The 16,712-nt window shown below is 46.4% G+C and overlaps 1 protein-coding gene across 2 annotated transcripts in view; it reads right to left on the bottom strand.

Annotated features, from left to right (window-relative positions):
• acaca (acetyl-CoA carboxylase alpha) overlaps nt 1–16,712 on the bottom strand; it is a 284,054-nt gene that overhangs the window by 91,631 nt on the left and 175,711 nt on the right. For both annotated transcript variants that reach the window (XM_085965017.1, XM_085965018.1), the window contains 4 exons: nt 6,892–7,161; nt 4,913–5,010; nt 2,830–2,950; nt 1,790–1,900 (listed from right to left, as the gene is read on the bottom strand). In XM_085965017.1, coding sequence (XP_085821143.1) covers nt 1,790–1,900; nt 2,830–2,950; nt 4,913–5,010; nt 6,892–7,161 — 600 coding nt within the window. The remainder of the gene's footprint in view (nt 1–1,789; nt 1,901–2,829; nt 2,951–4,912; nt 5,011–6,891; nt 7,162–16,712) is intronic.

Genomic DNA, 16,712 nt, shown 5'->3' with positions numbered 1-16,712 from the left:
GCGCGGTCCCTTTAACTGGCTATGCGGCTCATTCAAGTTTTTGCGCATGCGCGGTTTCTTCCACGTAAAAGCCGGTGAGCGGCCTGCAACGGGACCCCCAGACCGCGCAGCTTAGCGGAAACGTTGCTCAGCACCCTAGGGTTTGTAAAGTGAAAAACCACGATTCCTCCTTACTATCCAACTCAGACAACACGTGAAGTTAGCACCAACCTCCTTCAAAGGGGAATCCCAGGAAAACCATTCAAAAGTGTATTACAAAAATTTACCCAGCATTTAAGGTAAAATAAAAATGCTCTTATATAAAGTATAAAATCAACCCTTTTCACCTTTGTCAGCAACTGCTTGCATTATGCTAGGACTGGTCATTTTGAAAGTAATTTGTGGGCAGTTTTGCCAACAATAACCTCACAGTGCTAGGCAAACTGAAGTCTCCATTTACTCCAGATATTCTATTTCCCCTCCTTGCTATACCAGCACAAAAAAAAAATCCACCAGCCAGTACATTTCCGACAATCTTCTTAGTTTTTCAAAAATTCTATTTTTCACCTGATGACAACTCTAATGGACCTATAACACTTATTAGTGACGCAATACAATAGCAAAATACTGCAGATGCTGGAAATCCGAAACAGAAAACACTGGAAAAACTCAGCAGGCCAGGCAGCATCCGTGGAGAGAGAAACAGAGTTAACGTTTCGGGTCGACGAAAGGTCTTCGACCTGAAAACGTCAACTCTGTTTCTCTCTCCACGGATGCTGCCTGGCCTGGTGAGTTTTTCCAGCGTACACTTATTAGTGAGATGCAATCAGATATACTAATGAAACAAATGTTGTTTCCCGAAAAATGAGAGTTTCTTCAGCAGTACATTTCGACCATGCTGAAAATTTTTTTGTAAAATGATGCCACTGTGGATGGATATTACTTGCACGACGTCTTCCTTCCCCGATACAAGTGGGTGGAAAAGCTCTACAGAGAAAGCATTGGCCCTTAATATCATCATTTCACTTAATGTAGATAGTAATAAAGAATGTCACGGAAGCCCATGAGCACTTACTATCGCCCTCATTTCAACTCAGGCGGCATGGGGACGAGCCAGACAGAGTGAGGCCCGGGAGATTTTAATTCTTCGAGCCCGGACTCTCTTTCCCGCTAGGTTGACCTGGCAGAGGGCTGTTTGGTTCTGCGATTAATTCATAATATGGAGCACCAAGACAGGGAGAAAACAGTGTACAAAATGGGATGGCGGAGAGAGTTTAAACAGTTCATCTCCTAACTGGATTTAAAACATCAACTTATTTTGTTTATTTATATATGTGGGATCACGTAAAAATTCCATTCTAATACAACAGTTATTCTACTTGCAAGTAGATTTGTTCTAGCATTTTCCAACATGTGGATGGTGTCCTGCTATACAACTCATATCCCATTTTCCTATAATTTGATGAATTCTGCTTTTGGCAACATTAGATCGGTTTACACTGTGCGCAATCCCATTATGCTCCTTTTATTGTATTGCTGCACAACCTTCCTTAGAGATTATTAGGGGACGATTTCATTAAGAATGGCACTAAAAACGACTGTCACTCAAAAATACCAGTGCTTCATAAATAATTCAAACACCCTGGATTTCTAAATAAAAATACAATTGCAATTTTTTTGTAAAGTCAATACTATATTGGGCTTTAGCTGATAGCTACGGCGCACTACACTGAGGACAGCTGGAAAAAGTGTTATCTTGGCAAGGACGGCCAACTACGGAGTTTTAACAATGCAAAAAGCTTGCTTTTACCTTGTTCAAAGCACCAGCTCCGGTCAAAATGATGTGCGAATTTTCCACTTGGATGGTTCTCTGTCCCAGTCTTACAAGGTAGGCACCAATACCAATTGCACGGCACGTGACCTACAATCAGACAACCAGATCAGATAACAGTTCATCTTCCAGCCAAAGACTTCCCCAATTAAATTGGGTGATGAGTCCGCAGATTGTTCAAGTAAATCTACATTTTTTTTCTTAAATTCTAGCAGGAGAAAAAACCCCACAAAACCAGATACACGATCACGGAGCATATACGTGTAAATGTTGGGGAATGATTCGGTGATTGCAGGAAGTGGCACGCACGCACACACACACTGGTGATTGCAAGAAGTCGCACACACACACACACAATACCCCACGATTCTCCACCCGTTTCATGCACCATACCTCTGCAGTTTCCCAAAATGTAATCTCTGCAAGTGTGCTGGATCAAGGAGAAGCCCTTGCAATTTTTATTTTGGTTATGGGGACAATTTGACAATGCATCGTTTTGCCAGGTCCTCAACCAAGCCACTAGATGGAGCAAAAGGACTTGCATTTATATAGTGCTTCTCGCGACCTCAGGAAGTCCCAAAGCGCTTTACAGTCAATGAAGTACTTTTGAAGTGTAGACCCTGTTGTGATGTATGAAACAAAGCAGCCAATGTGCACACAGCAAACAGCAATGAGATAATGATCAGAAAATCTGTTTTTTTTTTTTTTTAATAATATTGACACGGGGGCAACTCCCCTATTCTTCTTCGAATAATGCCAAGGGATCTTTCACATCCACCCGAGGGGGCAGGTGGAGCTTCAGTTTAACGTTTCATCCAAAAGTCAGCACCTCCAACAATGCAACATTCCCTCAGTACAGCACTGGAGTGTCAGCCAAGATTATGTGCTCAAGTCTCAGGAGTGGGACTTACCCGCAACCTTCTGATTCAGATGAGAATGCTACCACTTAACCAAAGCAGATACCAAAGTACACAAACGTATTATTTTTCCAAGTCTCTTTAAAACGTTCCAGGACATACCAAATTCATGGTGATGATTTCGTCATAAGCCAAGGATGATTCTCCAGCTATCATTCCTGATCCACGGAGATTCTCAACTCCCAGGCCCTCTTCTTTACCAATGATATCGGTTATTTTATACCTGTGAAACAAGAAGCCATCAAGTCACATTAAAAAAGGTCAACTACAAGGAAACCAATCCAAACTGAATCAAACCAAATTTAAATGTGGTCTGGGACCTTATAGGGGACCCATTAACAATCATCTAACTCAAACAGCCAAGCAGCCCAGGATATGAAGCCACAGATCATAATGGGCTTTATTTTCTGCTTTTCTCAATCTCCACCCCTCTCCTGAAGATGCTGAGGCACAGTTCCATGCTCACCAGCATCCCTCCAGTACCTCACCCACGTGGCCATTCCTCACGTATGACAGACAGTGAATGGCAACAGGCTGTTCATTCATGGAGGACATCAGCCATCACCATAGCCAGGTCAAATCCTATGACAGATCCTCATATAAGGCACAGTGAGCAGGGATCCTTATTAAAAGGCTTTATGTCCCAACCTTTACACAATTGGTATCAGATATGCTCGGACACTGAAAAATAAAATTAGTTAACTGATCACCTCCTAAAATATTTCCCTCCCACCAAAATATCTGCCAACGAAGTCTCCATCAATGGCATCCTTCAATGAACGTACCAGGCAGCACGTTTTAACACTGCCAGAAGGAGTACCTTCCCTCAATACAGATTCCTGCCCTACACACCGCATAGTTGAAAATGCTGAGAACCCTCCTGTACGGGAGGCAAACAGTGAAACAGCATGGAGGTTGGAGCCTGTCAATCCAGAATCCAGCACAGTTGAGAAGACATCACTGCACACATTAAACATGGATAATTACCGAGGAAAAAGTCAAGTCCGCATATATACTTTACATAGAAGTTACAGCATCGAAACAGACCATTCGGCCCAACAGGTCCACGCTGCTGTTTATGCTTTCCACGAGCCTCCTCCCGCCTTATTTCAGCTCATCCTATCCTGATATTCCTTTCTCCCTCATGTACTTATCTAGCTTCCCCTTAAAGCCACCTATGCTATATTCACCTCAACTACTCCATGTGCTAGCAAGCTCCACATTCTAATCACTCTTAGGGTAAAGAAGTTTCTCCTGAATTCCTTATTGGATTCATTAGTGACAGTCTTATATTTATGACCCCTAGTTTTGGATTCCCCAAAAGTGGAAACGTATGTCTACCCCATCAAATACATTCATAATTTTATCTATTAGGTCACCGCTCGGCCTTCTCTTTTCTAGAGAAAAGAGCACCAGCATGTTCAGTCTTTCCAGAAACTTATAACTGCTCAGTTCTGGTAATCATCCTTGTAAATCTTATTAGCACCTTCTCCAGTACCTCTATATCCTTTCCGTAATATAGAGACCAGAACTGTACATACTCCAAGTGTGGTCTACACAGTACTTATATCACAACACATACTTTGAATATGAAATCTACTGAAATAAATTTGTTTGGGCAAGTGATTTTGTGGGGTGTGGAGTGACACGAGATTCGGTGTATGGCTTCCTGAGTAAATGTGAGGTACCGGGGGTGGGGGGGGGGGGGGGGGGGGGGGTCTAGGCGCTGTAATTATCTTAAAGGGATGACAAAGATCTTTCCAACAGCTGAGACCACCTGTGTAATCAGCATTTCTGGACTGGGCCCATAGCCCCCAAGTTCCAACTAGAATAAAACATTTATTGCCATGCACTAGAGATACTTAACACAATAGCACCAACGTGCTCTAGCAAGGAGGCACAATATGGCTAACACTCGAAGATTATACAATCCACTGTTGTGATGGTCTTAATTCAGCATCTCAAATTACTCCCATCAATAAGAGAGAGATCTGCAACCAACAGTACTTCATCCTACACAGCTCAAAATACTCTCTCCAGACACGATCCATATTTGGAGGAGCATCATCTAAATTGTACTGGATGCTTTTCCACAGTTCAAGTGGAAAAATGTTACGCTTATACCCAACATTACGCGTCAATGCAGGCTTAGCGACTACAATGCCACATGCTGCTCATTACATACCTTGACTCTCCTCCATCCTCAACATGTTCACAGTGCACAGAGTTCAGTGCACTGACCTTCTTATAGTCCTGAGGTGTGAGGTACAGGTACTTGTATCCCTGTGAATGTACAGGACAATGAGTGCATCTGAACATGGCAACAGAACGTTCTAACCCAGCCCAGGCTCTTGCAGCCCATGTTCATGACTGCAAAGCAGCTCCTTACAAAAACAGATGTCATCCATTCTTTCCATTGAACGAGTATTGATGTTACTGTCGGGCTTCTGAAGTAGTTAAATGCAACATTTACTGTAGGTGCCCAGGTTAAAAGGCAGATATGTTTGTTGAGCTCAGTGGAATGGTTTCGGAGTCAATATTTACTCAAATGGTAGTAACACGGGGTGGGGGAATTCTAACAACCTTTATCAAAACATCCAGTCAGATATCCCAGGAAACTATCCCAACAAAAGATCCAACAGGAATAGACTTTTGAAATAAATCAATCAGAGCTGTTTGGAAACGTAAACGTAGTCATAATGTGGGAGGCATCGAGAGTCAACATCGACTGTATATACCCATGAATAACGGTTAAAGGTGGAGGAGGGGTGCATCTTATACACGTCAACCCCGCAGCATTCCCATCAACTGCTGCTCGGCTCTGTTCTTTCTTCCAGCACTATGATATATTTAAATGGCAACTTTCCCTCCGGAGTCCAGTCCAAGCTCCCACTTCTGATTTACAATCCGAGTCAGCTCAGCAGGACAGATAGAGGCAGCAGAGATTTAAAATCAACAGCGTGCATCAGGACTGAAGTCAGCAGGGAAAGCTTCCTTTTAAATATCACAGCGGACAGGAGTGTGCTGGGTGAAAAGAAACAGAGAAAATGTATTGTGGCACCAATGAAGGTGACAATTTTGATGCTGGGAAGGTTGTAATATTAACTCTTACACAATGGCTATGGATTTTTTTTTGGCGGGGGGGGTGGTGGTAGTTGGATGGAATTTGGAGTAGTCTTCTACACGAGTGTGCAGGGTATATTCACAGGATCCTCGCATGCATAGTCTGGTCTTTTAATTTTAAGGAGGTTTTATGTTCAAAGCGAGAGACATTAGTGTTGAAATATTGGAATTCTTTTGGCATCTTATGTCACATTGATTACTCCCAGCTCTGATGTGGTGCAGATCAGATGCAGCACCAAAATGACCGTGATGTACCCGACATTAAAGAACTGAGATTTTTCTGTTTCTCACATCAGCTATCCTTATGGTCTCTGTGCGACATTGCCATTCAGTGTAATATTATGGACAATATTCTGATGTAGACCTCCATTCAATAGGTACTGGGTCGAGATTATCCAAACTAATTTCACATGAGGCCTTTACAGTGGCCAGAAAGGAGTCTTTCAGCCCATCAGTCCAGACCATATTCAAACCCAGGTACAAGAACTGGGGTCAAATTCATTATCCCATGAAAAATAACAGCCACTGACTCATTATCCCACAAAGATTCTCAAATCCATCAATTCTTAAGATCACAAAAAGTAAAAAAGAGAGCTTAGGGTGTTAGATTTTGCACTTAAGTTTTAAGAAATGCTTGGCCAGTTCCACAGGCTCTACTTAAGCAGCCACTTAGATTGAAGATGTGTGCGAATGCATAGGTAAGACAAACAGTTTCACTTAGGTGGTGGAAGCATTAAAGCAGCACTCCCCAACGTCGCTGGGTCCTAAAAGGGCCTTTTTAAAAGAGTCTTAAAAAAAAACTCTGAATATCTGATCAAAACAGCAGGCAGTAAACACACGTAAACCAGGGCTATGCATAGTAACCAGAACTGGGAAAATATCACCATCTGTACTGCGGACTTACTTTAGCAAGGATTCAATTCGTTGAAACTGATGGCTAATCGGAAATTCATTTATTTGGACAGCATGATTAAGATGAGCCAACTGAAACCGTAATTATCAGCAATTACCCATAATTATCCATTCGGAGCCAGTGTTTACCTTGTATGGATCAGCAGGGTCTTCCCAGGCCACATGGAACATGTGTCGGATTTCTTCTGCCAATCCGATCCTTGCTCCACTGTTTGCTGCAATGTAAATGCGTGGGATGCCTTTGGTTCTGGCAAGCTCCGAGGCTCTCAGGAACAAGAGGTCCTCCTGCGGCCCAAAGGACCCGATCTTGTGGGTGATGTCGTTGCTTATGACAATGACGTCACGGCCATCTGGGCATTCTGGTGACTTCAGATGCATCTTCCAGGCCACCATACCAATCTATAAAAAAAAAGCCCAAACAAACCGAGGTCAGCAAGGGGGAATGTCGAATGTTCTGGACATTATGAAAACAAATATTAGAATGTGCCTAAGGAAAGAATAAAACTTGCTTTTATATCGTGCCTCATCACATCTTAAAGCATTTCGCAATGAATTGCTTTGCAGGTATAGTCACAGTTAGGTAGGCAATCATGGCAGAAAGATGCCACAAATAGCAATTGAGATAAATGACCAGCTATTGTGTTTCTGATGGTGGTGGTTGACATTCAGGGAGGAATGTTGACCAATATGCATGGGGAATTCTCTGCTTTTCAAGTAGTGTCATGCGATCGTGTACATCCATCTTAACGGACAGATGGGACCTCGATTTCACATCGCATCCACAAATTGGCAATGTTCCCTCACTGCTGCATTGAAGTGTCATCCTGGATTATGTACTCAAGTCCTGGAGAGTGTTTGAACCTACAACCTTCTGAATCAGAGACAGCTTTGCTCATTTGATCGCAGTTATGACACTTGCGTTTTGTTGGTCCAGCAGACTTTAAAAAATATTCTCCAAAATTAAAGCTATGAATGCCCATTACACTTGGATCTTAACATATGGCACTTACAAAATATGGTATTACAATGCATTATGTCAAGTACTTTTTTTAAAAAAAAGCCTGTAATGGCCATGCAGGTGTCAAATAGAGGCAACAGTACGCTCCACAGAGAAGGCAGTGAGAATCAGGGATAAGGGGCTGAATTTTTCCAGCGCTCAGAGGGCGGGTTCGGAGGCAGGTCAGCTGTCAAAATAGCAAAGATGACAGCAGGTAGGGAACCCGCTGTCAACCCACCTCCACACGAGTCTCCCAGGTGTCGGGTCTGTCAGCGCTGAACAGACCCGACACGAAGCAGTGGGGGAAGCAATTCACATTAAATGGGTTGTTAACATCCAATTAACTGTTATTTTAAGCCTACATTTCAATTTTACGTGCTCCCCCACGGGTTACCCGCTGCTCAGGGAACAAGTCTGCTCACCCTGGCGTAAGTGGATTCAGCATTGAACTATCCCATGACCTGACAGCTGCCAACATTGTATAAAGATTCCATGTTACAACTCTTCACTTTCATAGCTCAGAAACTGTTGGTTTCTGCATTTGGAAGACAGATTGAGCTTTCTGCAGCTTGCAAGTGCTTGGAGCCAAATCTCTATCCAGTGTCACCTCATTGGAACAACCTCTCTCACCACTGACAGATCGCTTCGGTCATGTCAACCTCACCTGCCATCTATGCCATCAGCATCGTTGCCCTTGAAAATATCTCACCTTGGTTCTCCGAATCCCACCAAGATCAGCCCCAACATCGCCAGCAGCCTTCTCCGCAATCAACTGATGCTGCACAGGACATCAGCACCCGACCACATTGCTGCCCAGGCCAGGGATGGCCTCACCATGGCGCTGTACACCCTGGATGCCACATGATGCGCCAGGTTGGCACCACCCCACACCAACACCATAAAGCATCCCTACAATGCCCAAGCCATTCCTTTCACACTCCTCACCATTGTGGGGTGGGGTGGGTACCTCCTTATGTCTCACCATTCACTGCAACTCACTAAGCCACTTCCAAAAGGTGCACACAAATCTGTCCAAGAACGCAGTGTGCTGAAAAAAGGTTTCAATGTTTGACAGCACATTACCAGAAACTTCACATAAACATTGGCTAAACCACCCAAGTGCCTACCCTTGTGTGTTGTTAGTTGGTATGATTGCAGTAGGATGAGGGTGAGTATGAGGGGTGGCTAGTGAAATGGGGAAGTGATAATGTAGACAGAGAGGGATGGGTGGGGGTGCAAGGCAAGTTGTTGTGAGTAAAGATGTGCAGGAGTACGGTAGGGAAGACAGAGTGATGTGGATGTGGTAGAGTGTGGCTTTGCAGTAACGTTTCGTGATCTACTGAGATCACTGAAAGGTTTGCACCTCTGCAGCCTGGTCCTCCTGACGACATCCCTGCTTGTGCCCTCCTGTGCAATGTGCAACCAGGCTGCGTTGATCTCCTGGGGAGGTGTTCTCCACCCATGGGAAGGGGAGAGAACCTCCCTGCGTTCTGTGACTCTCTCCAAAAGCATATGGAGAGTGTCATGGGAGAGCCTGGGTGCAGTCGCTTGTCAGTGTTTGCAGCACCTCAATGCTGCAGAACACTGACAGAATGATCAAAATCAATTTGGACATGACCCCTTTAAGGAAACCAGCTGATGACGAGTCATCAAATGACATCATCAGACCCGCTTCCTTTTAATTGGCCGAGAACCTCGCAGGGCGGGCTTAACAAGCCCTATTAATGCAAAATCACTTGGAGAGTGCGGGCTGCGGTAGACAGCGGGCTGGGACTGGGACTGCTACAACGACCCCGCCTCAGTCGGCGAAATCGCAGCCAAGGTCTCCAGTCTGCTCTCACAAAGGCTAGCTAGTGAAATGGGGAAGTGATAATGTAGACAGAGAGGGATGGGTGGAGGTGCAAGGTAAGTTGTTGTGAGTAAACTTACAGCAGGAGCCTTGGGGTAGGTCATCTGCTCACTCCGTCAACCAGATACGGTCGGTGGCTGACAAGAATTTGAGTGAAACAACAAGATGAGACCAAACCCCAGGACTACACATTGCGTTTACAAGTACAGTGATGCTGATCTCCATATTCCAGTGAGATCCCCACCCAGCGACTAGTAGTGCAAAATGGACAATTGTGGACATCGATATTAAATCTTTAAAATGTTTTAGCTGATGGCACGTCTCAGCTGAGCCACACAGGCCAGGAAGAACCAGGTTTGATCTCCAACCTGTGCTGAATTAACCGATCTTGGCCGATGGCAGAGATACTACAATTGGCCCAACACCTCGGAGTTAATGGGAGGAAGAATTGGGCAAAGTTGTTATGCCTGATCGTTATTCACTGACCACTGCTGGAAGGGCTGTGGGTGGGAAATGGCTAAGGATAGGATTGGACTCGACCGTCCTTTCTGCAGCCTTCGACCACAGTTGACCACACCATCCTCCTCCAACGTCCAGCTGGGTGGAACTGCCCTTGCCTGGTTCCATTCAAGGATCTATCCTTGGCTCCTTTCTATTTCTCATCTATCTGCTGCCCCTCGGTGACATCATCCAAAAATACAATTATCAGGTTCACTCCGCTCCATCTCAACCACCTCTCTTGACCTCTCCACTGACTCCGATTTGTCACACTGCTTGTCCAGCATCCAGTATTGGATGAGCAGAGATTTCCTCCAACTAAAGGTTGGGGAGACAGAAGTCATGGCCTTTGATCCACAACTCCGTTCCCTGACCACCGATTCCATCCCTGGCAACTATCTGAAGCCGAGCCAGACCGTTCGCAACCTTGGTCTTGTGTTTGATCCCGAGATGAGCGTCCGACCACATATCCGCTCCATCACCAAGACTGCCTATTTCCACCTCCGTAACATCACCTGACTCCGCCCCTGCCTCAGCTCATCTGCTGCTGAAACCTTCCACCCTACATAAACGCGTGCTCATCCAAAACTCTACTGCCATATATCTTAACTCGCACTGAGCCCCGTTCACCCATCACCCCTGTGCTTGCTGACCTGCCCTGGCTCCCGGTCGGACAATGCCTCAATTTTAAAATCCTCATCCTGGTTTTTTCCAAATCCCTCCATGACCTCACCCTTCCCCATCTCTGTAACCTCCTCCAGCCCTACAAGCCTTCGAGATCTTTGCGCTCGTCCAATTCTGGCATCTTGCGCATCCCCAATTTTGTTGCTCCACCATTGGTGGCCGTGCTTTCAGCTGCCTTGGCCCCAAGCTCTCCACCTCTCTCCCCTCCTTTAAGATGCTCCTTAAAACCTACCTCTTTGACCAAGGCCTGATCCCTCCTTCTGTGGCTTGGTGCCAACATTTTTATTGATATCGCTCTAGTTAAGGGCCTTGGGACATTTTGCTATGTTAAAGACACTATGTAAATGTAAGCTGTTGACGTATCCTCCAGTTGGATTGTCCGTTGACACTGCCCACCTAAAATCACACATGAAGGATGGCCGCTTGGATGAGGTACTGGAGAGTGACCAAACTTCAGCAAGAAGTCAGGGCCTTCAGGAGAGGAGGAAAGGGGAGATAACTGAAGGAAAAAGGAGGAATAAAAATTCTTGCAAATGGATTGCAGTCAGAATAAGAAGTTCAGTAAGTGGAAGCATTTTCATTAAAATTTAAAAATAGGAATTGTTATTGAGGGACACAGCAACTTGAACACTAGTTGTTTGTAAACTCACTGACTAGTGACTAGACTTCCTCTTTAGTAAATTTTGCAGCAAACCCTGAAAGGAACTTTAAAATAATTAAGTTAAAAAAAGTGTGTTTAAAAACTATGGTCTGTATTTTTCAGAAAATTTAAATCTGCTTTTGGACTTAACACAATTTTTAAATGTGCCGGAAATACTTCGATCCAAAGTGGCAGCTTTAACAGGTACAAGTCTTCAGAAAAATAAAAGAAAAAAATGCATCTATTCAAATCAAGAAGCAAAGACAACTGACAGGGCATGTGTAAATGGGAATACTGCTTCTGTTTTTCAATGCAGTTGAAGCAGCTACTTTGTAGTTAAATCCCCCCCCCCCACCACCCTCCTAAAAAAAAAATGGAAGTTAAACTGCAGGTAATTCAATCTTTAGTGGAATGAAGTGCCACCTAGAGGAAACAATAGAAAATGGCACCTGGAAAATACATGGTCAGATATCAAAGTATTTAACCGTCTCCTACATTTCAATGGGACTTGCCCCTTGGCTAGTAGACAGATTTTCAGTAATAATCATCCCCTGACAAATCTACCAAAGATTCCTAGCACACAGCTGGTAGCGTTTAATCAGGAGCAGCGCTTGCCTTGAGGTGTCCTGTGCAAAGGTTTGGTTTGGGACCCCTACATTTTACTGGACAATGATACTAAATACTGCCAAATAATCTGGTGACAAATCCACACACGTACGATCATGAAAAAGGCATGTTTAACAATAGACAATATAAAAAGAGTTAACAAAATGATCAGCTATTACTATTTCGTAGATGTCCTTTCACTGCATTCACTCTGTCTGGGACCCCCCCCCAACAGGTTCAGAGCCCTGTGCAGTTGTCGGGTTGCAGTCCTAATACCGCCCCTGGTTTAAAATCTATCCATCTCCCCATCTCTGTAACTGCTTCCCCAACCCTCTCTGTTCCTCTAACCCTGACCCCTGGTGCATAAGCCTTTCCCTTCACCCCACAACTGGCAGTCATGCCTTCAGCCACCTATGTCCCATTCTCTGAAATTCCCTCCTTAAATCCCTTCGCCTGTCCTGTAATGTGGTTAAAAAAAAGCTCTTTGAAAGAAATTGGATGTTAATTCAGAACCAATTGATGCCACTAGCAAACAAATAGGCCCTGATTTTATTTGCCTAAGTGCTAGTTAGGAGCAGGTTTAAACAACTTGAGCTTGCATTTGCAGAGGTCAGCAGAAATTGCAGGACAAGATGAAGAGGTTGAAGAGCCGTGACATTGGGTCTCTGTCCCTTTCCCCTCTGCTTTGCGCCCATGAACGGAACATTCCCTAGGCACAAATCAGAGGCAAATCGGCTCCACGGTCAAAACCGTGACTGGAAAGGGTGCAGAAAGTAGAGGCTGTGCTTTCCAAAGTCCCCTGCCCCACATGAGCAGCATGAACAACCTACCTCCTCTCCAATGTTCCCTTTCATTTTTTTGGGGTGCACGGCCCCTTTAAGGGGCTGTGCGGCCCGTTCAAGATACCACGCCCGCGCGGTTTTTCCTATTTAAAAGCCGGTGAGCTGGCCGCGCAGGAACTGCAGAGCGCAACGTAAAGGGAACATTGCTCTTCTCCACACTAAGCACCAGCACACAAACATTGCAACAGCACCATAGATTGCACAAAGCAATCGGAAACAATCTGCTCCAGTTTTAACACCATGCTTTAGAATTAGTCAGGATTAAATGCTCAAGGGCCAAAAATTCCTTTTATAATGAAAAGCAGGTGAATGCCCATCTTTCTCTGTAATTAAAAAGGTCCACTAACAAATGCGCAGCTTTGGAACACGCAATTTCTCAGAACGTACTTTTGTTAGTGGGTCATTAAAGAGAACGACAGATCAAGTTTTTCATTAAAAGTGGGATCTCGGGTCCCCGGTATTATTTGTTAACTCAAAGCGCCTATATGAGGAACAATTTTATGACATTGCGCACCCGACAGGGGGCTCTTGCATCACTTGCCAAACTCTGAATTGCGCAACTTCCCCAGTTACACAAGTTTGTGTAGATGCAAAGCTGAAACTATTTCACGTCAACACAAAGTGGGTCATTTTAAACCTTAACCCACTCAGTGGGGAAACTGATGGGGGATCAGATCGGCCGTCTGTTTTACACCCCATTTGATTTTACTTTCCATTGACTTCAATCCCGTCAGTTTCCTGCCCGCTGGGTTAGATTAAAATTGCCCTCAAAGTGTTTGGTATAAATAGCCGTCAAGGTGCACTGAACATAGCTTAGAAACCTGCCCCGGTTCATAGAATTAGAATTACATAGAAATTACAAACGGGCCATTTGGCCCAACCAATCCGTGTTGGGGTTTATTCCCCATACGAGCAGTAGTTCTAATCCCATGTGCCCGCTCTGTTCCCATTATTCACCATTACGTCAACCATTTATCTACCCTATTCTCAAATGTTGACTTGAGCCCGGAGTTTCTTCAATGACAGTAACGCTGGCAAGTTAAGCCATTCACCAGCAGAGGGAGTCACACGCAAGTTTCCTGGGGTAAGTTAATTTAAATATTCTCGGCGCAGCTCTGGTGTAGCTTAAGAGTGTAGAAACGGTGTAAGTTGCCGACACCTCCACCTTCAATCCTTCCCTCTCCGGAATCATACGTACAACAACAACGTAACTCTAAAAAAACACTGCAGACTCCTGGCAGCAGCAAAACACTGGCTGATGGCAAGGCAAGCACAAAATCACTTGACAACAATTCTTACCCACAGCATCAGTCCAGATTGGCACCATCGTGGCCACTTAGGTGCCAGCTGTGCCCACTGGGTACCACGCTAGGACAGCAGGCAGAAGAGGCACAACCTGCTTGATGCGCTATCAATGACTCAAAAGACTAAGGTTAAGCAAGTAACTAACAGGCTTTTATTAACAAGAGAATGAAGGTGTGCCTCGAGTGGTCGACCAGTCCAGAATACAGAGGGACTGTGGAGCAGTCACCTTTATACCTGGACTCGTGGGAGGAGTCAGCCGAGGCATGTACAGACATGTACACAGTGGAATACAAACACCCACACAGGCAGGTATAACAGTGGTTTACCACATTCACCCCTTGTTTAAAAATGAGTCCGGCGGGGTGAAGTGTATTAAAAGTTTGTGTATTGGAGTCTCTCCGGAGGTCTTGTCTGCCGCTGTGATCGACGTGGCGACGGCAGGGGTAGTGAAGCTTCCGGCGTCAAGTCCCGCGTAGGCTGGGGCACTGGTGTGTAGTCCTCGTGGGTGTCGAGCGGATCGCAGGGCCCAGGCGTGCTGTCTGCTGGGGTTGGATATTGGATTGTGGGGGGGGGGGGGGGGGGGGTGGTAGTGGGTTACTGGGGCCCCCGAGGGTGCGAGGTCTCGTATGGAGACTGTGTCCTCCCGCCCATCCGGGTACGCAATGTAAGCATACTGCGGGTTGGCGTGGAGGAGGTCGACCCTCTCGACCAGGGGGTCCGTTTTATGGGTCCTCACGTGTCTTCTCAGTAGGACCGGCCCTGGGGACGTCAGCCATGGCGGTAGCAATGTCCCCGATGTGGACTTCCTTGGGAAGACAAACATTCTCTCATGAGGGGTGGCGTTAGTGGCAGTGCAGAGCAGTGACCGAATAGAGTGGAGCGCATCAGGGAGCACATCCTGCCAGCGGGAGGTCGGAAGGCCCCTAGACTTTAAGGCTAGCAGGGCGGCCTTCCAAACTGTCGCATTCTCTCTTTCCACCTGTCCGTTCCCCCGGGGGTTGTAACTGGTGGTCCTGCTTGTGGCAACACCCCTAGCGAGCAGGTACTGGCGGAGTTCGTCACTCATAAACGATGAGCCCCGGTCGCTATGGATATAGCTGGGGAAACCGAACAGGGTGAAGAGGTCGTTCGGACATTTAATGACCGTGGCACTGGTCATGTCCGGGCAGGGGATGGCGAACGGGAAACGGGAGTACTCATCAATAATGTTGAGGAAGTACACATTGCGGTCGGAGGAGGGGAGAGGCCCTTTAAAATCAACGCTCAGGCGCTCGAAGGGGCAAGTGGCTTTTATCAGGTGAGCCCTGTCTGGTCTATAAAAGTGCGGTTTGCACTCAGCGCAGACTTGGCAGTTCCTGGTCATGGTCCTGACCTCCTCAATGGAGTAAGGTAGGTTGCGGGCCTTGATGAAGTGGAAGAACCTGGTGACCCCCGGGTGGCAGAGGTCATTGTGGAGGGCCCGCAGTCTATCGATCTGCGCGCTGGCGCAGGTGCCACGCGATAGAGCATCCGGGGGTTCATTGAGCTTCCCGGGCCGGTACAAGATCTCGCAATTGTAGGTGGAAAGTTCGATTCACCACCTCAAGATCTTGTCGTTTTTGATTTTGCCCCTCTGCTTGTTGTTAAACATAAAAGCAACTGAACGCTGGTCAGCGAGCAGGGTAAATCGTTTTCCGGCCAGGTAGTGCCTCCAATGACGCACAGCCTCCACAATAGCCTGGGCCTCCTTCTCAACAGCGGAGTGTCTGGTCTCCGGGCCCTGGAGGGTTCGTGAAAAGAAGGCCACGGGTCTCCCCGCCTGATTAAGGGTAGCAGCCAGGGCAAAGTCGGACGCGTCGCTTTCCACCTGGAAGGGGATGGATTCGTCCACTGCGTGCATGGTGGCTTTGGCAATGTCTTCCTTGATACGGTGGAAGGCTAAGCGGGCCTCTGCCGTCAAGGGAAAAGAGGTGGACTTGATCAGCGGACGGGCCTTGTCCGCATAGTAGGGGACCCACTGGGCGTAATAGGAGAAAAACCCTAGGCACCTCTTCAGGGCCTTGAGGCAGTGGGAGTTCCATAAGGGGACGCATCCGGTCGGGGTCGGGACCGATGACTCCATGTTCCACAACACAGCCAAGGATGGCGAGGCGGGTTGTGCGGAATATGCACTTCTCCTTGTTATACGTCAGGTTCAGGAGTTGGGCGGTGCAGAGGAATTTTTCGAGGTTTGCGTCATGGTCCTGCAAGTCATGGCCGCATGGTCACACTGTCCAGATATGGGAAAGTGGCCTGCAACGCATTTTGATCGACCATCCGGTCCATCTCCCTTTGGAAGACGGAGACCCCGTTGGCGACGCCAAAGGGAACCCTAAGGAAGTGATAGAGGCGGCTGTTTGCCTCAAAGGCAGTATACTGGCGGTCCTCAGGGCGGATAGGAAGCTGGTGGTACGCTGATTTCAGGTCAATGGTCGAGAAGACGCGGTACTGCACGATCTGGTTGACCATATCAGCTATGCGGGGGAGTGGGTAAGCGTCCAGCAGGGTGTA

Source organism: Somniosus microcephalus, chromosome 22, assembly GCF_052327205.1.
Source record: "Somniosus microcephalus isolate GS21.2 chromosome 22, FLI_Smic_1.0, whole genome shotgun sequence".
NCBI classification, from domain to species: domain Eukaryota; kingdom Metazoa; phylum Chordata; class Chondrichthyes; order Squaliformes; family Somniosidae; genus Somniosus; species Somniosus microcephalus.
The sequence above is the reverse complement of the archived record's forward strand: the minus strand, read 5'-3'. Positions and strand labels throughout refer to the sequence as shown.